This window comes from Barbus barbus (genome assembly GCF_936440315.1).
Source record: "Barbus barbus genome assembly, chromosome: 5".
NCBI lineage: Eukaryota > Metazoa > Chordata > Actinopteri > Cypriniformes > Cyprinidae > Barbus > Barbus barbus.
In genome coordinates this window covers 29073855-29098048 of record NC_136733.1, presented here as the reverse complement: position 1 = coordinate 29098048, position 24194 = coordinate 29073855, and the positions used below count along the sequence as shown (strand labels likewise).

Here is a 24194-nt window from a genome sequence, read left to right as displayed (position 1 = left end):
CACACATGTGCTGTTGCTGCCATGTGGTTAAGCAGGCATGTGGTTGGGGGTTGGATCTGACGTAGAACATCCTTAAAACTGTAAAAACACTATATATGAGCCAAAAAGAGAAGTTGGCCTTGAACAATACAATCATTTTTCTGCATGTAGGTCACAACTGAAACAGTGTAATAAGGCAAAATAAATAGTTTACTATACACTGAACAAAATTATAAAACGCAACACTTTTGTTTGTGCCCCCATTTTTCATGAGCTGATCTCAAAGGTCTAAGACTTTTTCTGTGTACAAAAGGCCTCTCTCTCGCAAATATTGTTCACAAATCTGTCTAAATCTGTGTTAGTGAGCACTTCTTCGGCGAGATAATCCATCCACCTCACAGGTGTGGCATATCACCTGGGGGGGGTCCGAAAATCAGTCTGGTGTGACCACCATTTGCCTCACGCAGTGCAAAATGTCCCTCGCATAGAGTTGATCAGGTTGTTGATTGTGGCCTGTGGAATGTTGGTCCACTCCTTCAATGGCTGTGCGAAGTTGCTGGTTATTGGCAGGAACTGGAACACGCTGTCGTATACGCCGATCCAGAGCATCCCAAACATGCTCAATGTTTGACATGTCTGGTGAGTATGCTGGCCATGCAAGAACTGGGATGTTTTCAGCTTCCAGGAATTGTGTACAGATCCTTGCAAAATCGGGCCTTGCATTATCATGCTGCAACATGAGGTGATGGTCGTGGATGAATGGTACAACAATGGGCCTCAGGATCTCGTCACGGTATCTTTGTGCATTCAAAATGCCATCAATAAAATGCACCTGTGTACATGGTCCATAACATACGCTTGCCCATACCATAACCCCAATGCCACCATGGACAACTCGATCCACAATGTTGACATCAACAAACCGCTCACCCACACGGCACCATACACTGTCTGCCATCTGCCCTGTACAGTGAAAACCGGGATTCATCCGTGAAGAGAACACCTCTCCAAAGTGCCAGACGCCATCGAATGTGAGCATTTGCCCACTCAAGCCGGTTACGACGATGAACTGCAGTGAGGTCGAGACCCCGATGAGGACGACGAGCATGCAGATGAGCTTCCCTGAGACGGTTTCTGACAGTTTGTGCTGAAATTCTTTGGTTATGCAAACCGATTGTTGCAGCAGCTGTCCAGGTGGCTGGTCTCAGACGATCTTGGACGTGAAGATGCTGGATGTGGAGGTCCTGGGCTGGTGTGGTTACACGTGGTCTGCGGTTGTGAGGCCGGTTGGATGTACTGCCAAATTCTCTGAAACGCATTTGGAGACGGCTTATGGTAGAGAAATGAACATTCAATTCACGGGCAACATCTCCTGGGTGTCCACGGGTGGACATTCCTGCAGTCAGCATGCCAATTGCATGCTCCCTCAAAATTTGCGTCATCTGTGGCATTGTGCTGTGTGATAAAACTGCACATTTTAGAGTGGCCTTTTATTGTGGCCAGCCTAAGGCACACCTGTGCAATAATCATGCTGTCTAATCAGCATCTTGATATGCCACACCTGTGAGGTGGATGGATTATCTCGGCAAAGGAGAAGTGCTCACTAACACAAATATTTGAGAGAAATAGGCCTTTAGTGTACATAGAAAGTCTTAGATCTTTGAGTTCAGCTCATGAAAAATGGAGGCAAAAACAAAAGTGTTGCATTTATAATTTTGTTCAGTGTATACGTTTTCATTTTTAGTGCAGAGAATTGAGATTTAGGAGGAAAAAGTGCATAGAAAAGCAAAATGGAATGCCGTAGGATGATAAAACGAACAGGAAAAAGTAAATTAGCAAATGAGTCCCACTTACGATAGATGGTGTGGAGGTGGCAGTCTTGACGGCAGGCGCAGTATTCTCTGTATTCTTGCTCGTCTTGTTGTCTAGGATGTTCTTCTTGACCACTTTGAGATCACGGTTTTTGCCTGGGACGTATCCATGTTTCAGGGATATCAGAATAGGTTCTCCGTTCTTCCCTTCAAACCATTCCTCGGCCTCCAGGGGGGCCTCCGGACCAGACGTGTCGGGGTAAAGGTCATCCTGGAACAAGTCCGACTGATGGAAGGAAGAGTGTTATTAGTTGTTAAGATATGCAAGATATGAATCATGCAAATCATTCAATCAACCGTGCAAAAGTAGAGATGCAGATGCAGAGTTCAGTTGCTTGGTGTCAAAGCTGTATTCTGAATTTATGACTTTTGATCATTCTTTTCTTGTCCATGTATTTTTATTTAGTTTTTGGAAACAATATTTGTATTTTAATTTAGTTTTTGGAAACAATATTTATATTTTTCAATCTATACACTATACCATTCAAAAGGTTGAGTTCATTAAGTTCTTAGAAAATAAATAAATGAATAAATGAATTCAGCCAGGATGCATTAAATTGATCAAGTGACATTAAAAGACATTCATACAGTTACAAAAGGTTTTCATTTCAACATCGTTTCAATGTACTGAAATATGTCTTCACAAAAATAAAAAACAAAAAAAACAAATTAAGCAGCGCAAACCAGCAAAATCTAATGACTTCTGAAGGATCATGTAACGCTAAAGACTGGAGCAATGGCTGCTGAAAATTCAGCTGTCATTACAGGAATAAATTACAATTTAAAATATACTAAAATAGAAAACAGTTACTTTAAATTATAACATTTCAATTCGCAATATTAATATCAAAAACATTGAAATATCTTACTGATCATAAAACGTTTGAAAAGCAGTGTACACCTTGATATTTAGAGCTTAATATGTATTGCCTTTTATTTGTTTAAATATACATTTTAACATTTAATGTTAACTACAAACATTTTCAGCAAATATAAAAAATATTCAAAGCTAAAGGTTTTTAATATGGCTAGTGAAAATCTTGGCAGTGCTGGCCCTAAATGATCTCCCACTGGTCCTGGGCCAAAGGATTATTATTTTCAGTGAACCCTTATTAAAAACAAAGGGATGCAAAAAAGATTAAGTAAAAAAAGCGTTTTATTTTTGTCGCTGACTTAAGCATTGCTGCCTAGGTGCCGTGGTAAACAGCTATCGGCAGGGCTCATGGTCGTACAAGGTGATGTGAACATACCGCGGTTTAAAGCCAAATAATCAAATGTGATGAAAGACCTGCAGTGGAGGAGTAAATATATCAAATCCAGTGTGAAAACCACCTGAATGAGTTTCAAAACTCTGGTCTGGTAAACTAATAAAACAGCTCTTTGACAACGCCAAAAAACAGAAGCCAAAGCAGGAGGAAGCTGTGGCTCAGAATATACAGTCCAGCCTGTACTCTTAAAAACAATAGTAAAACAACTCAAAAAGGCTCACTTTTCTTGGCACGGTCATGATGATAGGTTCACACTTTCTCTCATGCAGTTTGTAAAACCTGAGAACACACACAAGCACATAGGTCTATTAGAACATGATCACGAGGGTAGCAGACGTTAGTGCAGGACTCATTTGGGAAGACAGAACAGAACAAGGTGTGAGACGGGGAAATACCACCGTACAAAAATAAAACAAGCAATTATGCGTGAGCCTTAGATACCCACAAAACAGAACCTCTATTCATACATCACTCATTGTTAGAAATATACATTTTATTCTGGAGGACCCAGTAGTCTTTTGTTAACCAGGTCTACTGCTGCCCTCTTTTGGGAGGATTGGGACTCTCCTATCTTGCCTGCATGCAGTGGTGTTGACAACTAGCACTATACACTAAAAACAGGGCTACAGACAGAAAAAAAAAAAAAAACCATTAAGGAGCAGTTGGCTCCTATAAGGAGGAAAAAAAAAAAAATTGTGTCTCAGAATAGACGGGTTTTAATTTTTTTAATACTTTAACATTTCAGTCATACTGGATACAGTCATGCGTTTATGTATCATCTTTTCTTGTCTTTATCAGCATTTTAATCAATCTTAATGCAAAGAACTGCTTGTTACACCGAATCTGTGCCAATATCACGGATAGTTTTCTTCATTTGCAACATGCAATTATAGGAGGTGTTGAATTTTATCTTTAGCTCCTTGCATTCTTTCTTATGTAGACAACACGTTAAGCAAAAAATATATTACTATGCAATATAGCGCATATATTTAGCAAAATGCTCCTCTTTATAGTTATTTTTCTAGCTGATCGATGAGCTTATGGATGCCGAATGGTTATTCCGAGGTAAATATATTGTTACGTGGCATTGTTTACAAGCTTTACACATTTTCCGCAGTTTGAAACACCGAGCGATTACATGAGACATCTCAGTAAGGTGTACTGTAGGCTCTCTTATAATATACTTTTTGATGACCATTCACGTTTATTTCATTCTATAGTAATAAAGAGAAAGATATGGGTTCACGTGTCACTTGAACCGAGGCGCTAAAGCGATCGCTCTTCCCACATTAAAGAGCACCAAAACAGTATTTATTGTTTGAATTCAGCAGAATTTGAAAGCTGATAAACAGAACAGCATATAGAGACTAATCATCTCGAGAAGTCGTCATATTATTGGTATCGATTATAAACGAGAATAGTTAACGATCCTGCTAATGTCCACACAGCTGACGGCTTTACCTGTTGTAGTTTGTTCAAGTTGTGCACAAAATAGGCACTGCTTTTACTTCACACGTCTGTCATTTTCGGTCTCTTTCATGCTGTCACAACTGTAGCAGCAGGTGTCTGTGCCGCCATCGCTGGCGTTCGCGGAGATGAGGACTTTATTTATTAATAAATAAAAATTACGTGTTTATTACGTCAACATAACAAATGATGTGATCGCAAAACAAGCATGAAAAAAGGCATTCCATGATAATTTTTAACATGTAAATTTATGAAGTCGCTAGTGGCGACATCAGCAAAAACTTTACTCGCAAATTAATATTTTTGGTCACAAATGCGGCGCAGTCTGGAGCCCTGAAAAATCTCAGCAGTTTATGAAAAACTAGCTAAAACCTAAATCAACTACATACAATCAAAACAGGTAAAAAAACATGCAAATCTTACAAAGAAACATCCAGGACATATTTCACCTTAAAACAAAATGAATTACATGCATATAAATACATTTTTACCCTTTACATTAACACATTATTTTAATTATTATAATTATGCATAAACTCTATTTGTCATTACTATAATAAGAAAACCATCCTGTCTAGTTACAATTATTAATCAGTATTTAAATCAGTATACAAGTAAAACGAATGCAATGTGGAAATACTATATGGTCCTAAAAATAGAATAAAACTAAATAAATAACATATTTTGGGGTGAAATATGACCTGGTCATATTCCTGATGTTTCATGAGATTCTCCCACATGCTGCCATCATCTTAATTTTTTTTTTGCTATACCTTGCGATCTCACACTTGTTGACGTCCAGCCCTCTCTTGGGCATGTATCCCATGCCCCTCTGAGGCTCCTTAGTGGTAAAGGTGCTGAGGTAATGGACAAAAGGAGCTTCGTCCGTGATCTCAAAGTAACGGATACTGCTGTCACCCTATTAGAGACAAAACATCAGTCAGAACCAAAACCCATTTCCAAAAAAAACAATCAATGTGTGTACACTACCATTCAAAAGTCAGCAAGATAATTTAATATTCTTGAAAGAAGTCTCATGCTCACCAAGGCTGCAATTATTTGACTACAAATCCAGTAAAAACTGTTATATTGTATAATTTCATTCTGAATTGATGAATTGTCAGGAGCCATTACTCCCGTTTTCAGTGTCACATGATCCTTAAGAAATCATTCTAATATGCTGATTTGGTGTTAAAGAAACATTTCTTATAATTATCTATGTTGCACAACAACAGCTGTGCTGCTTCATGGTTTTAAAGAAAACAGTGACATTCCAAAATAGGAAAAGAAATTCCAAAATAAAAGAATTTGAAATTTTTGAATCTTTTGAGTCACCCCAGAATTTTGTACAGTAATGCATGTGCTGTGCTTACCTTTCCACAAAGGTAGACCACATTAGTATCGGGATCATAGAAGGGCAGGAGGACTCCGTTACTGGTGTCCATCTCATGGACAGAAACTGGCTCCTCCATATTGTCCTGACAGACAAAGAGCAAAAATGTGGTCTAATTATATTAAAAAGGACAAATATGTTATTTTCTTAATTTGCAAAACATAGGACAGATCTAATTTAGGCTAGTCTTGGCATTTATTCATGAGCAGGTGTTAGAATGAAATGAGTCTACTTTTTCCATGGCAACTTACCGGATCCCAGAGGGCGAGTTGTCTCTCGCTCATGCGGCTAAAGCCAGTGGTGAACACTTTGCCATCAGACAGGAAAATAGCTCTTATGGGCCTGGCACCCTCATGGGCCTTGTCCTTCTCCTGTCAGCGAGACACACCATAACACATTACAATACTGCACACTTTGACTCAAGTCAACACATCAGCACAAAAGCCATTCAGAAACTACAAATATAATCCATAAATACTATCTGCATATTTGCAAGCACTCACCGCAACGATCTCCTCCTTGCGTGGGTCGATGACCCGGACTTTCTTGTCCTTGCAGGCGGTGCAGATAAGGCTGCCGTTGCGGTTCCAGCAGACGCTGAAGATGATGTCAGGGTGCATGTCCTCCATGGTGATTATGGCCTCTCCCGTCCCCACATTCCAGACGATAACCACATTATCACAGCCTGCAGACGAGCCCACAAGAAGATGGGCAAATAATCGCATTTGAATGTTAAAGATGCTGTTTATTAGAAAGCAGCTGGAGCGGCTTTTTCCATTTAAACTTTTTTTGGCAGGCACTGATAAAGGCAACTGGATGCGTGCTGAAGGGGATCTGAGGATCCTCAAAACTGTGTGTGTTGCATCAAGAGAGCAATCATACATTTGTGCCACGTTTTAATTTTTTTGTTGTTTTTATTAATTTATAATCATTTATTCATTTAATGATTATTTTAATTTATCATTTGTATTTCTTATTATTTTTGATGCTTATGCATTTTCATTATTGTTTGATCTTATGATTGTGGGGTTTCATGAACTGTTTTGTCTGAATGATTAAGAGATAAGAGGGAATATTTATGTTGTTGTGAATTAGTTTGGTATAACACTACTTGCTGGATTTGTGTTCATCAGACGAAGTCTAAGCATTGAAACAAACAACTAAGATTATACAATAAACTCTGCTCCTTTTTATCATCATCACTTCGTCTCTTATTTCTTCTCTTCTCTGGCTTTACTCAATCAACTGATAGAAGACTGTTAAACACTGCTTTTGGGTACAAGACAAGTATTGCTGTTAACAGATTTTGGGTATTAGACAATTTTGCTGACTAGTTGTTCAGTTACTAAACATATTTTCTGACAGGATCTGGCAACCAGGGCTGGATCTAACAGTGCCTAAAACTTAAAAAAAAAAAAAAAAAAAAAAAAAAAAGCCCGACAAATACTGAGGTGCATCATTTCCTCAACCCCATCTCCTCGCTGTTCCCTATTATTTCTTGTCTGCTCTGCTACGGTTTCTATCAAGTTTCCTTCTCCCTGATGTATCAGGTGAGGCTTCTCACCTGCGCTGAGCAGAATGTTGCGGGCGGTGGGATGCCAGGTAACGATTCCCACTCTTTTAGAATGACCCTCCAGCACCACCACTGGCTCGGACATGGAGGTCACCAAACCGTTCTCTGGGATCTGCCACACCTGAAAACAACAAATATTCAAAAATACTCATTTTCTTCTAAAACATTATTGAAGCGCAAAGATACATTGCAGTTTAGTAAATACAATCTGTTTGCTTTTGGTAAATGAAATATTGCTGGAAAAAAATTTGATATTAGATGAAAAATGAAAACTAAAAATGTTGCAAAAAACTATGACAAAAGCACATTACTACAATTAAAACGAAAAATTATCATTGAAAATATAAAAATAAATGCAAATAATATGAAAAAAAACACCCAATAGTGTATAACATTAATTTGAACAATTATGTATGATTCAGTTTTATAGTAATTATATTGATGAAATTTCATTAAACAGATTATTTTTTTTTTGTTTAATTTTACATGAGATTCGTTTTGACTCGTTTCATTCATTTTCCTGAAGGTGGCAGCAGAGGGTAAAGAAAAGAGTGCAGCAGAGTTTTTTAAACAAGGATTAAAAGTACAGATGGCAGAAAAAGTAAAAGTACTATGCTAGCATGCGATTTTGAAGTCAGCCTCTCTCTCTTTAACTTCCTTTCGTCTCCTACATAACACTTATTCTCATCATTTATAAAATGGCTCTAAAACACTAGTCACAATATTCAAATTTTTCTGAAGAATGGCCGCTGAACTGTGTAATAGAGTGGACGAGTGTACATTATTCCCTCACACAGACACTGCTAAACCTATTTAGTGTCATAATCATAGGTCACTAATGAAATTACCCTCCAGCATGTCTATACCTCAATATAATTCAGATTTTATGACTCTGGGCAAAGAAAAACAGTACAAATCATCAACTTCCCAGGCCTCTGTATTCCCCAAGAGAGGACGAAAGGCAGTGTCCTATTAAACTCAACACTTGTACACTCATTACACGTACACCAGCACTGCAGTTGCTGTTTTTCAGCACACTGGCCAAATATGGGCTAGTGGCATGATAAACAGACCCAGAGCCAGCCAGACTGACCTCAGAACTATAAAATAGTAACTGCTGATTCAATGACTTCAGGCTGGGCTCAAACTAATCTAAAACAGTCCAGAAGAGCGAGCCTTCAGTTGTGCTGTGATCCCATCTACTGCCGTTCACATGAGTCACAGGGCAGACTTTGCCAGCCACACATGGACTCAATGGGTGGGTGGAGATGTGATGCCGGCTATTCAAGGAAACTTATCAACAAATGCTTATATCCACCCATCAATAAACAAGCCTTAGTATGACTGCAGGGGTTTAACTAAGGTTACACTACATGCAGTAAAAATTAACAGCACAATGCCATCTTGTGCATTTCGGTGCAGAATCAAAACTAGCTGCTATTCAGTTTAGTCAGCCAAATAAAGTGTAGAAGAAATGGTTACAGTTAGGGGATTAAAAAGGTGTATAATTCTGACAATTAACATCACATTGTGTTGATTACAGAATTGAATGGTTTAATTTATTTACATTTATAATATTTATACTTGTTTTATTAAAAAAAAACTTTTTAGCATTAAACTGATTAAACATAAAAATTGAGCAGCACAACTATTTTCAACATTATTAATAAATATTTTCTGAAGCTCACGTGACGCTGAAGACTGGAGTAATGATGCTGAAAATTTAGCTTTGGCATCAGAAATAAATTACATTTAAAAGATATTAAAATAGAAAACAGTTACTTTAATTTGCAACAATAATTCTAATTATTGCTGATCAAATAAACAGCTTTGGTGAGCATGAGAAGCTTTCTTCAAAAACATTTAAAAAAATATTACACACAGCTATATTCAAGGAAAGTTTTAGCGATAATCTCTATTAATCTCTTGGCCTTATCCACCATGACAAATTCAATGTACCATATATTTTCATTAGTTTAAAGGGGTCATCGGATGCTAAATTTACTTTACAAGTTGTTTGAACATGTGTGTTGGAAGTGTGTACACACACATCCATCCTATGATGATAAAAATCCCCCCCAGTGTTTTTTTTTTTTTAATCCCTATTTTAAAATCCCCTCTCTTAAATCAGGCTGTTCTGAGGTTCCTGTCAGAATGACGTAGTTCTGCACAGACCGCTCCTTCCACAAGAGCTGATTGACAAGACCGTCTTACCTTAGACCCAAACTGAGCTGTCATCAGTCAGCCAGGGGAAGACAAGAACGTCTCTGATTAAGCGATTGAGGTGTTTTGTTGTTGGATGTAATAATGAATATAGCAGTCGTCATTTACTGCCGACATCTGAGCCGCTGAAGATGCAGAGGATTAACGTTACTTTCGTTATGAAGGGAATGCGCCGATCCCCGATCTGCCTAAATGTGTCTATGTTCGCGCAAATCTTTCGTGATCCAGCTTTATCTACAGAAGAAGTGAGTCTAAGGGTTTTTTATGAATCTTTGCAAATCGCCTTTCCTAATAACGTGCTAGTTAGACAGTTTCGTGGCTGAAGTTTACAGTACTGCTCGTCACTCCACGGAAGAGAGGGACGGGGCAAGCAGAGCTCATTAGCATTTAAAGCAACATGGACTATAATGGCTTGACGAAAACAGAGCTGATTTTGACAGGGTAAAAATGTGTTTTTTACACTATCATGTTATAGATTTTTCATTAAGATCCTAAAGAATCATATCAGCTTGTGTAAAATGGGCATCCGATGACCCTTTTAAGCAAATGTTAAGCAAATGTAAGGAAGAGTGACGTACCATCACGGTGCAGTCTTCAGATCCACTAGCGATGACCTGGTCATTGTGAGGGCACCAGTCAATGTCCAGAACAGGGCCAGTATGTCCACATACTGTAGGGTAGGCCTTATCTATACGGCCCGACTGCAGAGAGAAAACAGACAAATATTCGATTATGAGAGCATTCGGCCTTTGGGTAAATGAAATGAGCTCTGACAATGCCAGCCAAGCTCTGCGTAACACCAAGACAAACACTTATGTCCTGGCCAGCGCTCATGAAATGAGAGTGAGAGAAAGCCATTCTTCTCCAAATTTTCAAACAATAGCTCATCCGGTCATTCAAACCGACAGCAGAGACATTTACACACGACAGCTGATTTAATAAAAACAGATTGCGGGGCTTTTGTTGTTTACCGCATTTTACTATGCTATATTTCAATTACCAAAAATATTATGATTTTGTATTTAAAGGGATATAGACTAGTGCAAACGCAGCCAGATTAGGACGGTCACATCCAATGCGACTGTTTGCACGCATGTTTGTGTATGAAAAACAGTGTTGTTCTTCATTCTGAGCACCTTATGTAATACCATTATACAATGCACAGGCCTGAAGACTAGGGAAAAAAAAAATTCAACAGAAGATTTCCCTCCTCTCCCTTGTACACAGCAAACAAAGAAGCCAAATAAAGGCACGGCTGTGGTCCCATGCCCAGTCAGCTGACTTCCTGATGACATCAGTTCCCTCTGCTCTCTGGGTCACGACCTTTGATCTCTGCACAGGGCTGCGTGATCAGGTTTCATCTGATGGAGAAACGACCGCACCCACACTTTTGTCCACGCCGCTGATGGTGCGATGACTATGGCTTTTCTCAGGCCCGGCTTGTACAAAAAGACTCTACCCACCTGTGTGGAAAACCACTCTGTGTACACATTCCTTCTCAAGTCTGGGCATGGTTATAACATAGACTTCTGAAAGAGAAACTATACCTTTCACAGCTATTTGTGAGCTAACCACCCCGTTTTCGAATGAGAAGAACGAATAAGGTGCCAAAACAGCATTTCCCCCCAAAAAAATTCAAAAGGTAATTGGAAAGAAAGGGAGATGTTCTTAAAACAGACAAAATAATCCAAGACTCACACACAGAGGCCTATTATGAGGAACATTGATTACCAATCACTTTATGAACAGCTAAACAAACACAGGAGACATACTCATACAGCGCTGCTGCTCGCCAATAAAAACAGAATTCACTTAGGCTCCTACTTCACAATCCAGCTGTGGGCAGCAGTCTGTCAACCATCACATGAAGCAAAAGACAACAAACCAAGATACGTGTTGGCATGAGAGAATCACTGATGTTGTCTGTGTTGTGAAGTTATGACAATATACTGCTGGTAAACAATACGTGCAGAAAGGAATGTAACGCAACTAAAGCGATGCAGGAAAATGTCACGTAAATAGAAAGTCATACATCTAGAAACGCATTAACACCTTTCAACAGTCCAAGAGTAAGCATTTTACTGAAGAATTCATGTGCTTTTGAAAAATATCTTGATAAACATTTCTGCTTTTAAACCCTGCTTACTGTAAATGTAATAAAAAATATATGTAAAATAAAAATAAAATTAATGTAAAAAAATAAGCATGTAATAAAAAATAAAATGAAATAAAAGACGAGATATAGGTAATCCGTGGGCAGCAGTATCATAATCACATGCCCCAAGAGAAAACATACTAAGAACACTTGCTATCTCATGATCTTCTGCACTTGGTTTTTGGCTTGTTTAGTCAGTCATGTGGAAGGAAGCAATGGCAGAAAAGATGGGGGAGGTGATAAGGGCACTAGTTCTCTCAAGAGAACCGGTAAGTAACCATAATTCAAAGCCTCCAAAAGAGGAGCATCAGGATGATACACATGCATTAGCCTCTATATTGATTTCCTAACATTATTACCATTTGGTTTTTATGGATCGCTGACATTGGAGCAGAAGGTCATCCGTAATTATCTGCTCACGGATTCTAGATCAGCTTGCCTTATTATTTATTAACGCAACGATGAACAAATTGGAAAAACAGCTAAAAAAATAAAAAAAAAATAAAAATAAAAAATTACTGCAGATCCCTCACCTCGAGTAACACAGGTCTGCCTTAACCCATACAATCAATAAACCAGGATTCCCCGTCTCAGTGAAACCAAGTCAGAGAGAGAGAGAGACAGAGAGACCAGTGAATAGACAAGGAAAGGAGGAAATGAAAGAGACAGAACAACGGGACACACTGTGGAGGCTGCCAACAGAAATATTACAGAAGCAGAGCCGCTTTCAGCAGAAGGACGTCGGTCTTATCTAGTCAGTGTGGAAATTTCCATTTCCTCTGCGAGTCCATGAGGACCCAGAGGCAGCAGACTACAGCTGACCTGACTAAAGCACCCCAGCAGCCGTCCAACCAGACATCATGAGCCACACAAACAGCCAGTCAGGACTGAGAGGGCGGGGCCAGCCGTGTGTCAGAATGAGAGTTGCTCAGGGCCAGCAGGTGTATGCAGTTGTCTAATACATATGACCTCAATGGAGGAGGAGGGTAGAATAAAGAAATGAGGTAGAAAGATCACCAGATATGAGAGATCCTGAGTTGTGAGATAGAGAGATACACACACAATAAATTCTGATAATTAAATAAAGAAGTGAATGACATTTGTACTTTAATGAAACATCCCATCTGGATATGATTTATAGATTATAAAATGAAACCTGTGTTCATATTTGTCAACTTCTGTAAAGGCATTAGCAGAACTGTATTAAAATAATTTATTCTCGATTTAACAACCTAAAAGAAGTGCACATTTTAATAAATATATTTTTTATTTATAAATATAATAATTATTATTATTATAAATATAATCAAATAATAGATATTTTAAAAATATTTTATTTTACTCTATTACCTTTTAGGTTGTTCATCAAGAATAAGACATAATAATAAAGTTATTATTATTAAATTATGAGTATAATATTTGTAATGTCATAAATTACAGATTATTAAACAAAAACAGTTAAAGAAATCTAATGACCACAGTGGACTTGACACATTAACCAAAAAATTCCCTTCACACTGCCCCCTTTTCTTCTATGCTTCTATCAAAGGCGCAAGCACTGTGCTTCAGCCAATGGAAAGGAAAGAGGAAATGGGTCTGGAAGGCTGACAGGCGGGAGCTGAGGATGACCATATAAGGTAAAATCTGCAGTCAGCAGCCGCCGGAGCTCAGTTGCTGAAGCAGGAACAGTAGGGGGCTCCTGGAATACAGACTGGGAATCAGAATGACACATGCATGGCCACACACACACACACACACGTTCAGTTCTGTCCATGTGGCAGCACAGGATACATGGAGGTGGACTGAACTCTCACTTCCTTCCTGTGTGCCTCTTTTTCCTGTTTCTCTCTTCTCATCTGTGGTGCTCTCGTTCTCCTGCTTTCCCGCTTTTTTGTGAAGTGACAGCACGAATCAAATGGGTCTTCACAAGGGCCCAGTTTAGAGGCAGGAATCCCAAAAATATGTCCAACATATGGTTGGATCAATATTAAATATTTTGGCTTTAATATCATACTAAATCAATCCTAAAGCAAATATTCTCTGAGAGAATATGCGCTGTTAATGCAGCGGTTTCTTTTTTTTTTTTTTTTCCACTTTCTGTATGACAGAAGTTAAGACGTTCACCGGCATAATTATTGCGCAAAGTTTGCACGTTGCTTGTGTGATATCAATCGGCTCGCCTTTATGGTTTAAAACAGAAATATTTCCAGTATTGTGACGTAACCGCAAACACCCATGCATATGTATCCTAAACGCAAGGATACATGAAAGAGGAAACAAATTGGTATGCCACGCTGTCTGAAACATGCCTCTATTCTTGTGAGCGCTGGTCCGTATATCACGGATCAACTGCGATCCGTTTAAGGGCCTAATAGCCTATATGACAGATCAGAGCAATCTTTTATTTACTAATTTAACATGAAATCGTCAAATTGCATCTCCATATCAACAGCATACAATGAAAATACTGAATAATTAGAGCAATCATTTACACAATAAATAACAGTGTCATATCTATACACATTTCCCCCCGAAAGTTCTCGCGACCCGGTAGGAATTCTTCCACGGCCCGGTAGTGGGTCGTGACCCGGTGGTTGGGGACCTCTGGCCTAGGATGACTGATGATTTGAAACTAGGGCTGTATTACAGATTTAATTTAATTAATATCAGTTGTAACCCATTCAGTTTCAACATTTCAGCAACAAATTAATTCTGTGCAAATATCGTGCAAAAAGTGCACGATATTCTTTTTTTTTTTATAGCTAAATTGAACTCTGATCAAAACTGATGAACTTCATATTGTTACTCAGGGCTGCACACAGTTAATCAATTATTGTGCTCAAATTAAAATCATGATTATCACTTAAAAATATTTTCATATCTTTCATATAAGCACAAATCAACTTGCATATTTAGTCGCAGCAAACAGCGCAACAGACTCGTTATATATCATAATTTCAGCAGAATATCTCAATAGAGATTGCTAAACTCCAACTTGCATGCTTGCCGGAGTTTTTCCATAATGCAGAGAGAGCGTGTGCTCATTGGTGCATGGTTGGGAAGATTAAGTAAAGCACTGGGCAGAAAATTTATCGATTTAATAGAAAAGCTCATTTCAGAATAAATTACCAGTGGGCAAATATCACAGTCATTTATGCCAAATAAATTGTGAGAAGCAGAAATCATGATCACTATTCAAATATGATTTATCGTGCAGCCCTATCTGATCTGAACTAACACTGAACTAACTGATTTGAGCTTAATAAAGACGCTACTGTCTTTTAGTCTCCATAATTGATTCTGCTGTTTTCATCTGTGTCTCTGTGAAGCTGCTTTGACACAATCTGAATTGAATAAAGCACTATAGAAATAAAGGTGACTTGACTTTTTGTGAAACATCTCATCTGGATTAATATACTGTATTTTTCAAAAGTTTGGGGTTGGTAAGATTTTTCTCTAATGCTCACCAAGGCTGCATTTATTTGACCAAAAAAAATACTAAAAACATTAAAGTGCCCCTATTATGCCTTTTTGAATATTACCTTTCATGCAGTGTGTCATGTAGCAGTATGTGAACAAACTTTCTGCAAAGTTGTGAAGCCGAAAGTGCACGATATATAAAGTTATTGTCTATCAAAAAAAATAAAAAGTCAGCTCGCAATCGCCTAAACGAGTCATTAGGAATTTGAATCTTATTCTGTTACGGCTGTATGTCATGAAGTAACACATTTGCATAATGTCCGCCCATGGGCTGTCATTCGCGCTGTACGCGGGTAGACCAATCACAAAGGACTGCGCCATCTGACCAATCACAGCAGCGAGGGCTCACGGAAAGGAGGGGTTTAGAGAGACTGATTCTTTGAACTGCTTCGCACGAGACGTTTAGGAATCATTTAGAAATTAGGTCAAATTAAAGCTATTTTCTTGAGAAAACTAAAATGTTTTTTGACCTTGGATGCATGTAAACCTGCACCAAAAAACCTAAATAAATGCACAATTTATTATTATAAAAATGCTATTTTAATATATTTGAAAATGTATTTTGTTTCCTGTGATGGCGAAGCTTGAATTTTCAGCAGCCATTGCGTCAATATTCAGTGTCACATGATCCTTCAGAAATAACTGTAATATGCTGATTTATAATATTAGATTCATTCATTTAAAAATATCTTCCTGACCCCAAACCTTTAAATAGTAGAGTACAGATAAATTACAGATTTTACACAGAAAGAAACTCACAAGTCAACATATTTATGTCACATTGCCTAAACCAATCAAAAGGCCTGCAGATCCACCTTAAATCACCGTATTATTACAGTCGATACAGGTTAAGCTCCATCAGAATTTGTGGTGCATATCATTCCAAAGTGACACGGATTACCGGCTTTACATGGTCATGACAGGAAAAATAAGCCATTTTATCACATCTCATCTGTCTCATGTTCACGCGTATGATGCTTTAGTCTTATCACACGTTTGCTTGCATTACAAGGCTTCACCATATTTTTTAAAACTGGAAACTCAACATTACCCGACAAATGCTGAACTCAAAGCATAAACTGCAGAAGACTAAAGCCAGGCTCACACTGTGCGATTTTTAATAGTCTTTTGCGATTGTTGCTTGTCACACTGTACGAACATGATCCCCATGTCAGACTGTAGGATCTCAGTTGTCTTAATGTCAGACTGTACGACAGTCAAGACGCGATAAAAACGGACGTACGCAAGAAGACTTGTCCGGAGTTTTACGTCATCAATACGTGACCCGCGTTCTCTCGCTATAATGGTAGCTAGCAAACAATTTTATTAAATTACATGCCTTGATGTTAAAAAAAAAAAAAAAAAAACGAAAAAGACTGCGTGTGTGGAGCAAGTCATGGCTGGTCAAATGAGGACTTTATGGACTTCCAGTTCTACAGAGCGAACTTGAGGTAATTTTGTTATTCGAGTTTAAACATCCTGCCCCTTAATAAATAAACTTTAAGTAAACTTTACGTTGTACATATATTGTTTTTTACAAATAATGAATGGTTTGAAGTTGTCGCGCTAATTGCGTCATCAAGTTCAGTGCTCCTATTGGTTCTTGGTTTGACGGTCGTCGTAGGAGATGTCACACTGCAGGAAAGTGTCTGAAATCTTCTGACACTGCCAGAATTTAATCGGAGGAAAAAATTGATCGCAACGGCCATTAATCGGCTGTCGGTGAACAAGTCAAACCAGCGATCTAGACAACCGATTTTAGCCTAGGATTATAGGAATCTTTTAGGATGTTAGGATTTTCAAAATTTGTCTCAGACGAACAAATCGTGGCCAAAATCGCACAGTGTGAGCCGGGCTTTACTCAAATGACCAGACAATAAGTTTCAAAGTCACTAAATACATGCTCTGGAAGTCTGTTTCCTTGTTTCTTCAGGATTTGAGTTGCCATTTTTCATAACAGAGACTTAGCATAAGTGTAAACGGCAGTTTCCTGTGCATTTTGTGTGGTCAGGCAGAGGGAACTGGTCAGTGTGAATGGAAAGCATGAATGCAATGTCTGCGGAAGACTATGGCCATCCGTTTCCCACCGCTTCCTTCATACGTTAATGAGAGAACACAACTGAGTGAAGGCGGAGGGTGTGGGGAGAAAGACAGACATGTGATTAGTTAAGACACCTGATGGTCCCCTGAGGGCGAGAGACAATAAGAGTCTGATTCACGCTGCTCTGCCTCCCACACAAAGAATCCAGCCACAGCCCATCTCAAACTCCCTCCGGCTGACAGGACGGTAAGACAGAATTTCACTGCTCCTCACGGCAAAACACACCAGAGTCAGTTAAAACGCATACAAATGAATCCACTGAAGAGTAGGGTATTTAGAATAAATCATGCCATAAATAAATGACAAAACACTAAAAACTACTAAATGAAAGGTACAAAAAACACTTAAAATTAATTTTGGAAATATTAAACCCTTAAAATCTTTATATAAACAGACATTAAAAATTTTAGATAAAAAAACCTAACCATTTTCATTCTTGTAGGATCATAGGGAAATATAATTTTTTTGACTTTGACAATTTTAGACTTTATTCAAGCATGTGCATGGTTCATAAAATCTTAAACGGTCTGGCTCCTTCTGTATTACGTGACTTTATTCATCTTCGCTGTGAAACCTCTGTAAGATCTACCAGACTATCACTTATGAGTAATTGTTTGGTTCCCTTTCGTCGTTCCGCATTTGGGTTATCATGTTATGCTGTGAAAGCCACTAATCAGTGGAATGCTATACCAGAGGACATAAAAGGGTGTAGAGCTTATGGTCCTTTTAAATTGAAGTTAAAATCATTTTTAAAATTGAACCAATCATGTAACCATTGAGATTTTTGTAGTTAAATTAATTGACCGATTCATTACTGTATGTTTTTTTATGGCCCTGACAGTACGTGTGTATGTATGTATTTATTTATTTATTGTATGTGAACATAGGCATTGTTTGTGTAATGTTGTTTTAGTGTTGACCTGCCTGGGAGACTACGGATGAAAAATAGCCTTTGGCTAAATCCGGTACAATACATGAAATGGAAATTTTATGTTAAAAATTGTGCATGGTCCCTTTATAAATAAAGAGAAAAAAAAACAAAAAAAACAACAAAATGGGCAGTATTAGAATTCTATGTATGTAGAATAAATAGCATTTCATAAATACTTAAACACTTAAAACTAAAATTAATAGTTTTAATTACTATAAGTGAATTTAGGCCATTTAATTAGTGTTAAGATTAAATTTAAGTGAGTGTTAGATGGCAAAAATAATCATGGTTTAAAAAAAAAAAAAAAAGTGACATGAGCATGTGCAAGGAAATGACCAATATCAACTGATACTGATGTAAAAATAAATAACTACAATGTTGAAGAGAACTGCAAGAGTGCTGTCCCAGATGCAGGGCAACTAAATGCGGACCCACCCTGGGCCTGCTGATATATACACATCTATCACTACCTCATCAGGATGCTCTGTCATTGTTATTATTCTGTCATTATTAACTCACTCTCATGTCGTTCCAAACCTGTGGACTAAACCAGAGCCCTAAGACAAAATACCTTCTATGTTCCACGGAAGAAAGTTAATTAAACAGAACGACATGAGGGCGAGTAAATGATGAATTACGATAAGCATACTGAAACCCCATCAGCCTTTCTACAACTCTGGCCACTTACACTTCAAGAGCTTTGAACACTCAGCCAAACAGCTACCACTGCTCCCTGCTGGGAAACAATGGACAGACGCATGGGTCTGAGGATTTTGGGGAATCAAGTGAGGATGAGGAGCTCCCATACAGATTTGAGCTGGGAAACAAAGAGCAGTGAAGAACCTGGCATACGCACAGGGACAATAGCTCCCCCAGAGCCAGCTGTCCGATTGCAGGGGGCTTCTGGGAACGGACGGCCTGGGAAGACGGACCATAGTCAGATGCAGTGCTGCACTGAATCAGAGCAGATACTTCGGGAGGGGTGGAAAGCGTCAGATGAAGCAGAAGGACAGCAGGCAGGACATAACACAGACACAAAAGAACCAAAAAAAGACACTGAAGTGAAGTGTTTCTTTAGAAAGCTAAATTTAAAAGAAACTAGGGATGTAATGATCACTTAACTCACAATGCGATACGCGATACTGTTTTCGTGATATAATTTTTTCTTAAAATGAGATTCAGAACAAATTATGAATGAAAAGGTGTCCTTTTATTATTTCTCAGACAAAATTCTGCACATTTCTTTGTTTAATAAAAAAAAAAAAAAATTGAAATTAAAACAAAAACCTTTTTAGAGGTAACCACTGAATTTTAATCATGATCCAAACAAAGATGCATACATGCAGCATGAGCAGTTTTTAATCTAAATTAATTGTATAATTTCCAAATTTGAAACTATACTACATTAAAGTACCCCCTATTATGGATTTTTGAAAATTACATTTCATGCAGTGTGTAACAGCTCTAAGTGAATGAAAACATCCTGCAAAGTTTTAAATCTGAAAGTGCACCGTGTATAAAGTTATTGTCTCTCAACAGAATGAGTCGGTTCTGAATCATTGAAATGAGTCGTTTTAAAAATGAATCCCAAGCCGTTTCATGCTGACGTCAACATGAAACATTAGCATATTGCCCACCCACTTGTTGGTTGGTCTAAATTAAAATGCAAATTAATTTTTTGCCACTAGGTGCCGCTTTGAGCGGTTTCCCCGGTAACGCAGTACACAAAGCAGCACTGCGCTCACAAACGCTGCTTTATCAGGCATTACAGGCGAGATGAAAATGACGCCAATCGGACCGATCACCACAGATTATAGTCACGAAAAATTTATCGTTGAGCGAATTGTTTGGGAGTCATTGATCAAGTAAGGTAAAAATAAATGCAAATTATAAGACAATGAAAGTGTTTTTGACCTTGCATGCATGTCAACCTGTTGTTGGGGACACCCAAAACCAAAATATGAACCTTTCATTACCCATAATAGGGGCACTTTAAACATCAACGTGAAACAAAAACAGCAGATGGGCTGAATGAAACGCAAATTCACTTTCTGGCAGCAGATGGCACTAATGGAACAGCAGCAATATAGTGCTTCGTTGGTTACCACTAAAAGCAGCGGTGCGCTTATGAACGTTACTTTAATATGCATTATACAGAGTCAAGATGAAAAGAAAATACCATCTAAACTTTTCTGAAGACAGCTCAGTTCCCATCAGAAATACAGTTATATAAACTCCCACCCCAACTGTATCGCGATTCATTTAACATCTCAACCAGCTTGAATCGTCACATATTCGTATTGATTTTTAACTGGCTCGGGGTGCATTGCTACGTCCCTAAAAGAAACCTTACAAAAAGCAAGCTATGAAAAGCTGTCCCAACTGATGCACATGCTGCAAGTATAACAGTCTGAACTAGTCTAAAAATGCACTAAACTAGGAAAATCTGTAGAATACAAAAGCAATGACATACAGATTCATTCAAAAAACCCTTGGAGTCGCAGCAAAAACTATTAATCCCAGCTCATTTCAGTCCTGCGTCAAAGGAACGGACAGATGGATCAAGCAATCTGCTTGGGTTAGACAACAGTGAGAATACGGGGACAAACATGACTTATTTTCACAGATTAATAAATTCCCCTCACATTTGCATTATTCGTCTGAACATCAGGGTTGGAATGACAATGGATTTATATTTGTGTAATCCAGCACTTTTTTTTAAGATAGCCTGAAACCTGAGCTTCAAGAGCCGCCAATAATGTAAATAACAAAAGTCGTTTGTAACCGCCCTCAGTAGTCTGAGCTCGTCTGGCCAGGCAGTGTGACATCATTCATGAGCGAGTGCGCGTGTGTGAGACGCTGATGACAGGCTTCGGGATCCAGGCGAGAGCCCGAAGAGGTTTGGATGTCATAGTCGCGTCTGAGCGCTCTCTAATTACAGAGAACTGTTCCGCTTGTCAACACCACGGTTGTCGTGCTAATCTCGCCAGTGTTACCGCAGTAATCTGAGATCAGATACATGAATCCAACACTTTCTACAGATGGACACCTACTAAACACAAAACTCATAACTAAGGCTTACAGGAACAGTTCGCCCAACTGTGGCATCATTTACTCATCTATATTATGGCAAACATTGAAGATATTTTGAGAAATACTTCAATGCTTTTTGTCACTGGGAACCAAAACTAACTTTCTTCAAAATATCTTATTTTGTATTCCCACAAAAGAAATAAAGTCAGGTTTGGAAAGATATGCGGCGATATAAGTAAATGATGACAATTTTTCCATTTTGGTTGAACCAAAATTAAGTATGTTTACAGCCCATTCTTACAAAATGCTATGCTCACAGGAAGTGAGTGTTTCAAGGTAAGTAGTTAATGCACAAGTTAATGTCAAGTTAACACAAAGATGCCATTATAAAATTGAAATTTGCTTAAAGATCTCTGTAATATTCTGGTCAGGACATTGTGTTTAGCCAAAAAAAAAAACCGGAATAAATACAATTATTATTATTATAATAATACATTATATTATTTGGTAATTATTTTCCACAATCTAAATGGCTATCAATTTTATCTTTGTTTTGGGCTGTCCAAATATTAAGCTACACATTTCTCATCGCCTTACCAAATGTTGAATAATTATCCAAAAAATACATAAAAACAAGCTAGTCTTTAACTGTAAATATTATTTTTGGGTGCTATTCTTTGGAGAACTACCAAGCGGTTAAAAAACAAAAACCAAAAAACTAAAGTATATCAGTCAAACAAATTAACCGTTTTCACAAATATGAAAAACTGCATAAAGAGTGATGGGAAGAGCAAAAATTAAGTCTTCAAATGAGCTAGACAAATTAGAGAATGAACCATACACAAACATGCAGACTCCCTAAACGCACGAATGCAAAACCACTAAACCATGTACATAGCACACTAGGTGATACAAACTTCATCCAGATGAAGCAAATCTCTGCCGTTGTAACACAACAGAAGGTTAAAAGAGGGTAGTGCATTAAACTCCAAGATAACAAAATCCCTGCAGGGCCGAGATCTTCATCACATGAACACGTATCAAATGACAGAGCGCTGCAGATTCAAATCACAAATTTGACTTTTGTCATCACAAGCCATTAGGAAAGAAGATATCCTCACATCACTGGGTAACAAATAACTTGGGCTCAACAGCTTAGTTAGAGGTGGAAATGCCAATACTGTCACAGTAATTTTTATTTATTTATTTTTTTTTTTTTTATGTCATTTTGATAATGATGCACCAAAAAAGTTTTACCAAAACCAAAATTTAAAATTAGCTGAAAACCAAACCAGAAAATTAAGTTCATTTAAAAATCAATGAATAACTAACACTCAAATAAAAACCTTTAAAGTTTAAATAAAAATATACATATAATTTTTTTTTTTTCAGTTTTTGCTTAATATTTTCAGTTGCTGACATTACGGTGCATCACTATATAGATGCAGCCTGGATAAATGTGAGGTTTTTAAACATCTAAAGTGTTTTTTCGGTAGGGTAGAGCAAGTACATTTCAGCATGACATGGCCAGAGCATGCTCACCAACACTGAGACTTCCAGCAGAGAATCCTCTACTTCTAACAGCTCTGATACAAACACATCAAGGCAGACATCTGATGAATCATACCTGTCATAATCACCTCCATTTGTAGAGACGCAGGGTTGTAATTACATGTGTGTACATTCAAACATGGACAAAGAAGATAAGCGTGATAAAGCTGCAGCTTGAGACCACTAAAGGGGAGGTTGCAGTAAAGAAAGGATCAACTCTCCACCTTCACCTAAAATCAATTTTGCAGAAACCGATCACAAATCCTTTTCTTGGCTTGGTTCTTTGGCCACAGTTAGGATATAATCTCACCTCAGCTATGTGTAGGTGTAAGACTTCTCTTCTGCTAAAGCAATGTTCTTCTCAAACTTTGGAGGAATAGTTCACCGGAAATGTTTACTCTTTACACCAAATGTGGATGCTGTTTTTTTACTCCATGTAACACAAAAATTAATCATCTTGTCCCACTTCCCCCCTTAGACTGGATCAAATGGTTCACTGAAAATTGCAAACTCAAAATATTTGTTTCAAGTTTTTACCCTTTCTTCTCTTATTATAACTTGGCAACCATCTTGCTCATTATGAACAGTCATTATATGAAGTGTGATAATTTATTGATAATTAATTACATCTTAAACTACATATACATATATATACACATATATACATATATATATATATATATATATATATCTATATCTATATCTCTATCTCTATCTATACACATATATATACACTTTTTTTTTTTAATTGTTACAATATTTCACAATACTACAGTGTTTAAAGTGCCCCAATTATGCCATTTTTAAGGTTGCTAATATTGTTTTATGATTATCCTAAAACAGGTTTACATGCATCCAAGGTCAAAAAACACTTTAGATTTCTCAGAAAATGGCTTTAATTTGACCTAATTTCTAAATGATTCCTAAAGTCTCGTGCGAAGCAGTTCAAAGAATCAGTCTCTCTAAACCCCTCCTTTCCGTGAGCCCTCGCTGCTGTGATTGGTCAGATGGCACAGTCCTTTGTGATTGGTCTACCCGCGTACAGCGCGAATGACAGCCCATGGGCGGACATTATGCAAATGTCTTACTAATTCTGTTACGGCTGTACGTCACGATTCAAATTCCTAACGACTCGTTTAGGCGATTGCGAGCATACTTTTTTTTTTTTG

General features: G+C 37.9%; 1 protein-coding gene across 4 annotated transcripts in view; it reads right to left on the bottom strand.

The window, feature by feature from the left end:
* Positions 1-24194, bottom strand: part of LOC306869738 (coronin-1C-A-like) — a gene marked incomplete at its 5' end in the record, with an annotated part of 68822 nt that overhangs the window by 8508 nt on the left and 36120 nt on the right. For all 4 annotated transcript variants that reach the window (XM_079416630.1, XM_079416632.1, XM_079416631.1 and 1 more), the window contains 8 exons: positions 1834-2076; positions 3340-3397; positions 5359-5504; positions 5959-6063; positions 6230-6349; positions 6482-6663; positions 7543-7672; positions 10353-10475. In XM_079416630.1, the coding sequence (XP_079272756.1) occupies positions 1834-2076; positions 3340-3397; positions 5359-5504; positions 5959-6063; positions 6230-6349; positions 6482-6663; positions 7543-7672; positions 10353-10475 (1107 nt within the window). The remainder of the gene's footprint in view (positions 1-1833; positions 2077-3339; positions 3398-5358; positions 5505-5958; positions 6064-6229; positions 6350-6481; positions 6664-7542; positions 7673-10352; positions 10476-24194) is intronic.